The 12,601-nt window shown below is 42.6% G+C and overlaps 1 protein-coding gene across 3 annotated transcripts in view; it reads right to left on the bottom strand.

Moving 5' to 3' along the window:
- Positions 1-566: 566 nt before the first annotated feature.
- The window catches only part of GRAMD1A (GRAM domain containing 1A), a 100,670-nt gene continuing 88,635 nt past the window's right edge, over positions 567-12,601 (bottom strand). For all 3 annotated transcript variants that reach the window (XM_070763977.1, XM_070763974.1, XM_070763976.1), the window contains 3 exons: positions 11,734-11,841; positions 6,846-6,966; positions 567-3,420 (listed from right to left, as the gene is read on the bottom strand). In XM_070763977.1, coding sequence (XP_070620078.1) covers positions 3,352-3,420; positions 6,846-6,966; positions 11,734-11,841 — 298 coding nt within the window. In that variant the 3' untranslated portion in view covers positions 567-3,351. The remainder of the gene's footprint in view (positions 3,421-6,845; positions 6,967-11,733; positions 11,842-12,601) is intronic.

Raw genomic sequence — 12,601 nt, 5'->3', positions numbered from 1 at the left:
TAAACAATGTTGTTTGGCGGGCCCCAGGGGAAAAGCCTTCTCTGTGGCGGCCCTGGCCCTCTGGAATCAACTCCCCCCGGAGATTAGAACTGCCCCCGCCGTCCCTGTCTTTTGTAAACTACTTAAGACTCACTTATACCGCCAGGCATGGGGGAGTTGAGACACCTTTCCCCCAGGCTTTTTTATACTTTGTTTTATGTTTGGTATGAATGTGCTGTTTGGTTTTTAAAATAATGATAGGGTTTTATATGTTTTTTAAAAAATATTAGATTTGTTCCACTACTATATTGTTTTTATTACTGTTGTGAGCTGCCCCGAGTCTTCGGAGAGGGACGGCATATAAATCTAATAAATAATAATAATAATAATAATAATAATAGTAATAAGTCTAAGCGCTATTGCTATTTTCACTATTCTGTTAAAACACACACTGCAACAATAAAGTGAAATTCCAGTAATTCTTGCAGTGTCTGTTTCCCAAACATGGCAGACTTATTTTGATGAAACATTTTTTTAAAAACACATCCCTCCCCAAAAGGACGTATATACACAAGGACATGACAAACTCCGATCCACGGTCTTTATTTCATTCCCTAATAAATAAGCCCTGGCATTTTTGGGGGGGAACTGCAAACACACTGGATTATTAATACTGAACAGATCTACAAAAACTGAAGGAACGAGACTGCCCCTCCCTCCCCCAACCCCAGTTGTAATGTGGGAAGGGTTAAAAAAAAGGAAGAGGGGCTGAAACCTGGGTCTCCCAGGTTTTTGGGGAAGAAAGGGAACACACAGAGTTGACAGACACGCAACCCCCTCTCCAGGAGAGGGCAGGTTTAATGCCCCCTCCCTGCTGCCGGCAGTATATTTGAAGGGCTTCGAGGCCGAGATTGGCAGTGAAGTTTTACTTTATAGTGACAATACAGCTTCTTGGTGGGAAGGCAAAGGCCCAGCTGTTGTCCAGGAGGCTGATGAGAGCATCTCCCAGGTGGCACAACATGGCACGGGTTTAAAAAAGCAAATCCCCAGATGGAACCACCCTTCTTGACTGCACCCAGATATGTCCCTTTAAAAAGCACCGTTTGGAGAATTATGTACTAAATCGTCTTGGTTTGCATGGCACACCAAACCAAATGCCTAGTGAATGAGAACAAACGTTCACACTTTTCCAGTCCTCTCAATAACTATATACAGTGTTCCCTCGATTTTCGCGGGGGATGCATTCCGAGACCGCCCGCGAAAGTTGAATTTCCGCGAAGTAGAGATGCGGAAGTAAATACACCATTTTTGGCTATGAACAGTATCACAAGCCTTTCCTTAACACTCTAAACCCCTAAACTGCAATTTCCCATTCCCTTAGCAACCATTTCGATTATTACTCACCATGTTTCTTTATTAAAGTTTTATTTAAAAAATGTTTATTAAAGGTGGACGAAGGTTTGGTGATGACATATGACGTCATCGGGCAGGAAAAACTGGTATAGGGGGGAAAACCGCAAAGTATTTTTTAATTAATATTTTTGAAAAACCGTGGTATAGACTTTTCGCGTAGTTCGAACCCGCAAAAATCGAGGGAACACTGTATTGTTTAATCCAATTTTTGCCAAATTTCAAGAAAGATGTGCCGTTTTGAGGTTACGGAATACTTAAAAGCTGTCCCATGCCTTGGCTGCAAAGTCCATTTTCAATCAATCTCAATTGGTGACTTGTTTCTGGTTCAGATTATACAGGGTAAGTCATGGTGTTTTTTTTTCAAAATTAGCAATATTGAGATGCCTGGACTTCAGCTTCTAGAATTCCCTGTGCTGGCTGGGGAATTGTGGGAGTTGAAGTCCAGATATCTTAAAAAGTCGTCAAAGTTAAGTTTATGATTGGCTATGCATATAGTTCCCTCTAAGCTGAGCAGTGAGCAATCGCTCATTTAAAAATCATCATCAACTCAGAGTTTTCCAAACCTGCCCAGAAGCCGAGAGGGAAAGAGTGAGAGGGAAGGAGAGAGAGGGGAAGAGAGGAAGAGAGAGAAACAGATAGAAAAAAGAGAGGAAGGAAAAGAGAAAGAAAAAGAATGGGAGTAAGGAAGAGAGAAAGAAAATCAAAATCTAGTTTGAAACTAGCTCAACTATTTAAGTGGCCCTATTATGAGCTCACTGTTATAGACACACAGTATTTATTTATTTATTTATTTATTATTTCTGTGCCACCCAGTCCCAAAGGGACTGCCGCTCAGACACTATACTTTTCCGCCCACCCCAAAAAAAAATTAGAGGGAACACTGGCTATGCATAGTGCGAAAACCGACTTCCACTGGCATTTGGCTTTGGTGTTGCGTAAATACAGTCCAAGAGGAGCAGAAATTCCGCTAATCCCTTTCACAAGTCAAGTTCTGCTCTGCAAAGAAGGGTTCGACTGGGCTACAGAATATGTATATAGAACTGCTGGTGTACGTATGTTATCTTTCAAAGTTCCAAAGATACTTCAAAGGTGGCCCCCTTGTTCAGAAAGTTTCCTGTGTTAATAGATGCCGTCAGCAAGAAGATGCTGTAGTCCACCCTCCACCCCCACCCCCCTGCTTTTTCTGTGCGTGAAAATGCGGGGCTGAAGAGCCTTTGCCCTATCGGAGGTAACTGGTTGGGGAAATCCCTTTTAACAACGTTGACAACCGACCCACTGAACGGTAGGAAAAACAGGGCAGGGAAGCAGCGAGGGGGGAACAGTGCTGAAGAAGGAATGAACCCCCTCGAAGCCTCTGAATTGCTTTCGCCCTGCCATCAGTTCCCGATCGCTTGTGCGTTAGACAGACAGACGGACACACAAAGAGAGAGGGAGAATGGCAGAACTTGGTTCTTTGCTGTCCTCCGTTAGCTGCTGAGTGAAGTTTCAAAGCAAAAAGGGAGATCCCGGCTCCAGAGGCCGTTCCCCCCTCCCCAAAACTGATCCCACCCTCCTTCCTCCCCAAACAATAACCGTGGGGGGGGGGGAGAACCAGTGCCAGGATACAGGAAAAATCAAGGGTTCTCAGGGGAGGATCTGGGTGTAATATAAATAGCACTGAAACGGGGAAAGGGATAAAGAGGAGTCCCTATAGGAACTATCCCAGGGAGAACGATCCAACAGAGATGTTCCCGGCAACAACTAAGAGATCCATCGCTACCGGCGGCTCTCTTGAGGGATAATGTCCAAGGTGATGGATCTGGTGAGGAGCACAGTGCCGTCTCCTCTCACAGGATGCCCACGGCACTGGCTGGTTCGACAGTTTCTGAGATGGTTCTCAGGAGTCTTCTTTCTGGTAACTCAGCAACCTCCCTCCTCAAAAGAGAGAGAGAGAGAGAGAGAACGGAAAATGTGGCGGCTTCACTCCGGTTCCAACGGGGGCTCTGCCACTAGGATGCCTTGCTGCAACTTCTCAAGGGAGAGTTTCATCTGGTGGAAAGAGAAGAAGAAGGAGGAGGAGGAGAAGTTACGGTAGTTCCCCAAAAACGAAAAGCATTGTCCCAACCGACAAGGAGGAAGCTGGGGTTGAGTTCACGTTGTGGGGAACAGAGCCAATGAGGAAAAGGTGGGTGGTTCATAAGGGGCGTACATAATAGAATAGAATAGAATAGAATAGAATTTTATTGTCGAAGTGTGATTGGACACACAAGGAATTTGTCTTGGTGCATATGCTCTCAGCGTACATAAAATAAAATATACATTTGTCAAGAATCATATGGTACGACACTTAATGATTGCCATAGGGGTCAAATAAGCAATGAAGAAGCAATATTAATAAAAATCTTAGGATATACGCAACAAGTTACAGTCATACAGTCAACATGGGAGGAAATGGGTGATAGGAATGATGAGAAAAACTTGTAGAATAGAAGTGCAGATTTAGTAGAAAGTCTGACAGTGTTGAGGGAATTATTTGTTTAGTAGAGTGATGGCGTTCGGGGAAAAAACTGTACTTGTGTCTAGTTGTCTTGGTGTGCAGTGCTCTGTAGCGACGTTTTGAGGGTAGGAGTTGAAACAATTTGTGTCCAGGATGTGAGGGGTCAATAAATATTTTACCCGCCCTCTTTTTGACTCATGCAGTATACAGGTCCTCAATGGAAGGCAGGTTGGCAGCAATAGTTTTTTCTGCAGTTCTGATTCTCCTCTGAAGTCTGTGTCGGTCCTGTTGGGTTGCAGCACCAAACCAGACAGTTATAAAGGTGCAGATGACAGACTCAATGATTCTCTGTAGAACTGTATCAGCAGCTCCTTGGGCAGTTTGAGCTTCCTGAGCTGGCGCAGAAAGAACATTCTTTGTTGTGCTTTTTTGATGATGTTTTTGATGTTAGGTGACCATTTTAGGTCTTGAGATATGATAGAACCTAGAAATTTGAAGGTCTCTACTGTTGATACTGTGTTGTCTAGTATTGTGAGAGGTGGAAGGGTGGAAGGGTTTCTCTTAAAGTCTACCACCATTTCTACGGTTTTAAGTGCACTGGTGTGCCTTTCGTCCCCTGTCCAATTGTCTTTCCTTTCTCTCACTTATCATATATATTTTCTTTCTTTCATATGTCCTCTCCTCTAAGTTCACTTTACCCTTATATATATATTACTACATGTCTATTTTTCTTCCTATGTGTTTGTGTATTGGGCAAATGAATAAATAAATAAAATAAATTTATAAGGGCATACAAGGCAAACATATTGATGATTTAGGATGTGTCCACTGTACCTCTGTGTGTGCAAAGCAATAAATAAAATTACCGTTGGTTTTATCTTGGAAGTTTTGGCTGGTGATTGTTTATTTCAAAGCGAGAGAACAAATCCCACAACTAACATAGCAAGCTTCACATTTCATCAGACAAGGCAGAACTGGTTGCTTTCATAAAACATTACCTAACCATCAACCAAATATATTGGGTAGCGTTTGAGACCAAACTATGGGCAAAGATCCCAACAATATTTTAGTGTTAGTGTTACTGCCAACCTGCCTTCCATTGAGGACCTGTATACTGCACGAGTCAAAAAGAGGGCAGGGAAAATATTTACTGACCCCTCACATCCTGGACACAAATTGTTTCAACTCCTACCCTCAAAACGTCGCTACAGAGCACTGCACACCAAGACAACTAGACACAAGAACAGTTTTTTCCCGAACGCCATCACTCTACTAAACAAATAATTTCCTCAACACTGTCAGACTTTCTACTAAATCTCCACTTCTATTCTACTAGTTTTTCTCATCATTCCTATCACCCATTTCCTCCCATGTTGACGGTATGACTGTAACTTGTTGCTTATATCCTAAGATTTTTATTAATATTGCTTCTTCATTGCTTATTTGACCCCTATGACAATCATTAAGTGTTGTACCACATGATTCTTGACAAATGTATATTTTATTTTATGTACGCTGAGAGCATATGCACCAAGACAAATTCCTCGTGTGTCCAATCACACTTGGCCGATAAAAAATCTATCTATCTATCTATCTATCTATCTATCTATCTATCTATCTATCTATCCATCCATCCATCCATCCATCTATCTATCTATCTATCTATCTAGTGTTACATGTTTGTGCACCTTCTGCAACCTTGTGACTTCCAGAGGTGATGACTATGTTGCCCGTACAATTGTTTCAACACATTGTGAGAGAAATGGGGTATCAAAGCCTTGCTTAAATGGTCACCCTAGCAGTTCATAGTCGAATGTGATTGTTTCCATATCCTGAGATTTGGGATTTTTCGTCTTTTCGTTAAAGGATGGAGAACCTGCGATTCTCTCATCGCTGGATTTGGTGCCTCCAAGGATCCCTCAGAAAGAGAATCACAGATCCCCAAGCTTTGCATTGAAGTTGGTTTCAAAACTTTTGGTATAGAAGGTAGACAATCTGCCCAGTTGAACCTCAACATCCGTCAGGTCCAACCTGCCTAATGATGAAGGAATGAAGTCTGATACAGTAAGACCTCACCTATCGCGGGTGTTACGTTCCAGACCCGGCCGCGATAGGTGAAATCCGCGATGGGGAATTTATCTTCCTTCCCACCAGCTCCAGATGCCTGGAGGCGAGCAACGGCTAACCTTTCCCCCCACTACTACTTACTCTGTGCCTGAGGAAAAGAAGGGGAGGGGGGCAAAAGAATCACGGCCCACGAGCATTCCTGACCCACTGCTGTTCTTTGCAGCACTTCGGCCAAACGTTGTCTTTTTTGCCTTGCTCCAGCTGGAAAGTCCCTGGTGAGCTGCCCCGGCTGGTTCTTTTTTTCTCTCTCTCTCTTTTCTTTTTTTTTTCCCCTCCACCCGCCCAGCCCTTCCTCTTCCGCCCTCAAGCCCAGTCTGGAAATCCCAGCCGCATTGCGTTCCTTTCTTTGCTCACGCTCGCTCGTTCGCGCGCTGCCGGGAGCTCTTTTTACAACCCCAAGCACACCGCCGCCGCCGCCAACCACTAAGCGCGCCTCCAAAGACTGCCTTCTTGGCACTGGCGAGGCGGGTTGAACGAGGGGACAGGCCTCCGCCGGAGCTCAGTCCCCGCCCCGCTCATCATTCAGGAGTCCCGCTGGAATTATTCTAGCGCTTGTCTGTGTGGTGAAAGGATTCAAATGAAGCTTCTCTCTGAGCATGGGCTGAGCGCTTGTCCTGCCCTTCCAAACTTCTAAGCGCCGTATCTGTGCCAACGCTGACTTCAAAACCCGCAATGAAGTGAAGCCGCGGTAGGTGAAGCGCGATATAGCGAGGGACTACTGTATATGTATGGTCAACATCTGATAGATATCTCTGATACCAAAAGGGGCTTCTCGAAACCAAGCATCATTTCTCACATTTTCTATGAACTTAGCTGGGCCGGAGGAGCATTCAAAGTGGAGAAAACAAACCTCGTCCAGAAGTTCCACAGATGCCTTCAGGATCTGTTTCCACTTTTGAACCTCCACGCTATGGAACTGTTTCTGCAGTTCTAAAATCTCTGCCCATTCCGAGGCCGTCTGTGGAAGCTTCCTGCCGGGGAAGAAGGAGACAAGACAGAATTATCTTAACCGCAGTGGTTCAGCTGTATATCCGCTGTTTGAATTGACATCCTGTGAAATGATCATGCCCATCACACTAGTGTTTAATGCAGAAGCCAATTGGCCTTGCAGAACCTAACTCCTCTGATTCTAAGGTTGGGGGCTGCCATTAGCTATATTCTCTTCTCAGTAAGGATGCTTGGCTGCATAGCTAGAGGTATAACAAGCAGGAAGAGGGAGATTGTGATCCCCTTATATAGAGCGCTGGTGGGACCCCATTTGGAATACTGTGTTCAGTTCTGGAGACCTCACCTACAAAAAGATATTGACAAAATTGAATGGGTCCAAAGACGGGCTACAAGAATGGTGGAAGGTCTTAAGCATAAAACGTATCAGGAAAGACTTTATGAACTCAATCTGTATAGTCTGGAGGACAGAAGGAAAAGGGGGGACATGATCGAAACATTTAAATATGTCAAAGGGTTAAATAAGGTTCAGGAGGGAAGTGTTTTTAATAGGAAAGTGAACACAAGAACAAGGGGACACAATCTGAAGTTAGTTGGGGGAAAGATCAAAAGCAACGTGAGAAAATATTATTTCACTGAAAGAGTAGTAGATCCTTGGAACAAACTTCCAGCAGACGTGGTTGGTAAATCCACAGTAACTGAATTGAAACATGCCTGGGATAAACATATATCCATTGTAAGATAAAATACAGGAAATAGTATAAGGGCAGACTAGATGGACCATGAGGTCTTTTTCTATTTTATTCCACTCAGAGGACTGCATTTATTAGAGAGCAATTAATTAATTCTATTGGCTGTAGAAAGGCAAAGGATATCAGCTTCCTAAATCTTATTGCAGAGTGTTACTTTGCACAGTAAAACAAAGAAAGGATACCACATTTTTGGAGGAAAGGTGAGATATAAATATATATCAAACAGGTAGATGAATACTGAGGGTCAGTAAATTTGAAATATTTACTGACCCTCAGTATTCATCTATCTGTTTGATATACATTTGTATCTCACTTTTCCTCCAAAAATGTGGTATCCTTTCTTTGTTTTATCCTAGCTACTCTATAAATTCACTTAAAAGAATTGATTCTATCTCCTCCTTAGGGATAGACTAAAAGCCTGACATGTTTATTTGAATTACGATATGTTTTTCCAGGCAACAACCCAGAACATTTCAATGTTAGAAAGTATGTTTTCAAAAGTTGAGCTCAAAACAAATTATAAGTCTTACGTTAATCCCTGTTTAGCACTGCAAAAACTTTACAAATACTGTACAATAAAAATAATTCTTTTAAAATACGCTGTGTAATTCATCATCTTTATTTCACCTAGTGTCAAATCTTGGTTTACCACTGAAGATATAACTCAGCAAGGAATGTAAATAATGTTGGTTTCCTTTTGAGGTTAGTGACCCGCTTTAAAGTATTCTGAAAATAAATATGTTTATCATTCCACTTGTATCTGTTTTGGTTTCTGCTCTTTATTGATTTATACCCAGGCTTTCAATCATGATACACTTTTATTATTTTAAGCATCAAGCTGATAAACATATATATATTATCAGAATATTTTAAAGCAGGTCACTAACCTCAAAAGGAAGCCAACATTATTTACATCCCTTGCTGAGTTATATCTTCAGTGGTAAACCAAGATTTGACACTAGGTGAAATAAAGATGATGAATTACACAGCGTATTTTAAAAGAATTTATTTTTATTGTACAGTATTTGTAAAGTTTTTTGCAAAGCAAAATGGTCAAAACGATTAGTGGCTTTGATTTTAAAAGCATCGCATGTATAAACATACTGTACCTCATTTAATTTTGTCTACCGTATTTTTTGGAGTATAAGACACACACACACACCAAAGTGGGTGAAAGTTTAGATTCGTCCTATAGAATGAATACGGGTGTTTTTGGCCTCCCAAACCCTCTGCGCATTGCGTTTTCACTCTCTCCAGCTCCCAGAAGCACTCTGTAGTGCCTTGCATGTCCACTTTCACCAAAAATGGGCCCATTTTTGGCCTCCCAAGTCCCCCATGCAGGGCATTTTTACCCTCCCAGGCCCCCCAAAACACTCTGCAGGCCAAAAACAGACTCATTTTAGGCAAAAACAGGCTGTGCGGAAACACATGTGCAGAAGCCAAGTTTCCAACACTGTGCATATGGTCACCATCTTGCTTTTGGCTTTGGATGGGATTTATAATAATAATAATAATAATTATTATTATTATTATTATTATTTTATTCATTTATTATTATTTTTATTTTATTTTATTTTATTTTATTTTATTTTATTTTATTTTATTTTATTTTATTTTATTTTATTTTATTTTATTTATTATTATTATTATTATTATTATTATTATTATTATTATTATTATTATTATTTTATTCAGGGCACCGGACCAGATTATCTCAGGGACCGCCTTCTGCTGCACGAATCCCAGCGACCAGTTAGGTCCCACAGAGTGGGTCTTCTTCAGGTCCCGTCAACTAAACAATGCCGCTTGGCGGGACCCAGGGGAAGAGCCTTCTCTGTGGCGGCCCCGGCCCTCTGGAACCAACTCCCCCCAGAGATTAGAATTGCCCCCCACCCTCCTTGCCTTTCGTAAGCTCCTTAAAACCCACCTCTGCCGCCAGGCATGGGGGAATTGAGATACTCTTTCCCCCTGGACCTTTACAATTTCATGTATGGTATGTCTGTATGTATGTTTGGTTTTTATAATAATGGGTTTTTTATTGTTTTTAGTATTGGATTATTATTGTATGCTGTCTTATTATTGCTGTTAGCCGCCCCGAGTCTGCGGAGAGGGGCGGCATACAAACCCAATAAATAAATAAATTAAATAAATAAAAAAATTATTTTATTTTTTTTGGGGGGGGAGGATTTTTTTTCTGGTTTTTTTTTCTTCTGCACATGTGCAGAAGCTGTGTTTCCGGCACTGAGCATGTGGTTGCCATCTTGTTTTTGGCTTTTGGGGGGTGTTGTGTTCTTTTTGCCACTGCGCATGTGCACATGTGCGTGTGCACGATGCGCAGTCACATGACGTGGGAGGAAACAAACCCACCCCTGCATAAGGGGTCCAAAATATGAAAAAATGAATCTGGTTATTTGTAGTTTGAGTGAGAAATCTTGAAACAAATTTATTCTTTGATCTATTACTCTCCATTACATTCTCCAGGAGTGTCAAACTTCCAAAGCTGCTTCTTCAAAGTCCAACATTCACATCTATAAGGTGTCACAAGGAAACCCACCCACTGCTTGCACTGTCTGATGTCTGTAAAATATTGGCTCATCGAGACATCAAAATAACCTTTTCAATGCCTTCAATGCTATTCCTCCAGGTGCTAATTATTTCTCGTCATTGTTGTACATACTCTTGATCAGTTGGAGGATGATGAAGATATTGAGGACTCAGATTCAGATAGTGTTTATGAAGTAGTGGGGGGCCCGGGGTTACAGGTAGTAGAACAGGTGGGAGGCCAGTCACAGGATGGGGCTATGAGTTCAGGATCTAGCGAGGGAGAATCAGACGCTCGCTGGGTTAACCCTAAATTCAGAAGGGCCCAAAAACGTAGAGAACAGAGGTCTGGAAGAAGATATTAAGGAGAGGAATGGGTTAAATGTTGTAGTGAGGTATTTGGCACGTCAGGGGGCTAGTGGAGAAGAAGGGTGGAGTTTCAACGTTGCTGAAAAGAAATATGGAGGGGGTTTTCGCCACACTAAAGTAAGCCAAAGTATTTTGTATTGTATTTAGTCAGTGATGCTGCTTTTTATAGGTATGTAGTTAGAAAATAAATCTTGTCTAAGTGAAACAGGAAAAGGAATGTGAGGAATGCGGCTAGAAGAGAGATAACGGACCAAGTGATGTCTGGAATGTGTTGAAGTACAAGAGAGCAGAGAAATAAACGGAATTGCTTTATTCATGAAATGATGCATTTAATGAGAGTTATTTGTAATTACTAAACTTCTACCAGAAACCAGAACAGTCATAAATACTAAATTATATTAAACTAGCACTATGCTACCTTAAGAAGATTGCTCTCCCTTTCCCTCGATTCAAATTTCATTTTGCCAAGATTCCTGAGAGATAATCCATGAGCTGTGGTGGTGCAGAGGTTCAATTGCAGCACTACAGCCACATTCTACTATCAGGCGTTCGATCCTGATTGGCTCAAAGTTGACTCAGCCTTCTATCCTTCCGAGGTCAATAAAATGAGGACCCAGATTGTTGGGGGCAACGTGCTGACTCTGTAAGTCACTTAGAGAGTACTGTAAAGCATTGTGAAGCAGTATGTCTACAGGGTGTCCAGAGGAAAAGCATTTGGAAATTCCCTGATATTTCCCTGTAACTTGCGATCTAGTTAAGATGCGGTCGTAGATGACGTCATACCAAACGGCTAAGCCATGGAGAAATATCGGTAGCCGAGGAAGCAAGTTGTTGCCACAGTTATGCTCATTTTTGCTTGACTCTGCCAGGCAGAGCGATCCGGGGGTTTTTTAAACAAGATTTTTCCCTGACTTTTAAACATTTTAATACAGTTTGGTTTTTCCCCTCTGATTTATTCTGAGTTTTTTCCCCTGATAATTCCCTGATATTTCCTGAACCACCAATTTTCGTGATAATTCCCTGACTTCCCCGTTTTCCAGCTATTGCTACATTAGCGTGCAATTAAATTCTCAAAATCTCTACAAGAAAGTTAGTCCCCCATTTTTCTCTTTCCCAGAGAGTCTTTCTCACCCATTGGAGAGCGCATACGTCTGCCATGACTCCACGGTTCGGGCGGTGTGCTCCAGAGACCACAGCCGGTAGAACAGCATCATGTTGAGGATGACCAGAACTAAAAGGCTACAGAGAAACGCAAACAGGTTGGTAACATAAAGGACCCGTTCGGACCAAGGTGGCCCTCAATTCCAGCTAGGAAGTTGTAGGGTTTCAATGACTAAAAATCCCTCCATATGTCACAGGAAGCGCATCCCCTATATCCATGATGGCATAGGTGCCAGAAGTGACATGCAGAGCCATTGCCCGTTGTTGCTCTGGGTTCTGGTGTGCAGGCCAGCTGGTCTTCAATGGGAATGGAAGCACCAGAAACCAGAAGGGCAGCTGCCCAGTGCACATGTCCACTCGGGAAGATGATCTTCTGGGTTCCAGCACATGCATGCGCATCAGCCAGCTGGCCTTTGCGCACCCATGCGCAGCATAAATCAGAAGACCAGGTGGCTGGTAAGCATGTGCATGCCAAAAACCAGAAGATCATCTTCCAGCATGTGCATTGGGTGGCACTCCCACCGCTACTGGTGCACTGTCCACGCAACTCCACATCTCCAGCATCTGTGTGTGTGCGCCCGAGTAAGATTTTGCTTCTGTACTTGCACAAGAAGCAATATATCGCGAGGGATGCGCATGTGAGAAAGAGATGTTGATGTTTTTTTGCTTCCACACATGCATACAATATATCAGTGGGGTACGGTCAAAGTCATCATTCCGGTAGTGGATATGGAGCTGCGGTTCCAGCCTGCGCGCATGTCCAAGCGAGATTTTGCTCCTGTGCCTGCAGAAGCAAAAATTTCACTACCAGTACAACGGCGTCAACGGTATCGGCAGG

This window comes from Erythrolamprus reginae, chromosome 11, assembly GCF_031021105.1.
Source record: "Erythrolamprus reginae isolate rEryReg1 chromosome 11, rEryReg1.hap1, whole genome shotgun sequence".
NCBI lineage: Eukaryota > Metazoa > Chordata > Lepidosauria > Squamata > Dipsadidae > Erythrolamprus > Erythrolamprus reginae.
Note: the sequence above shows the minus strand (reverse complement) of the source record. Positions and strands in the feature narration are given on the sequence as shown.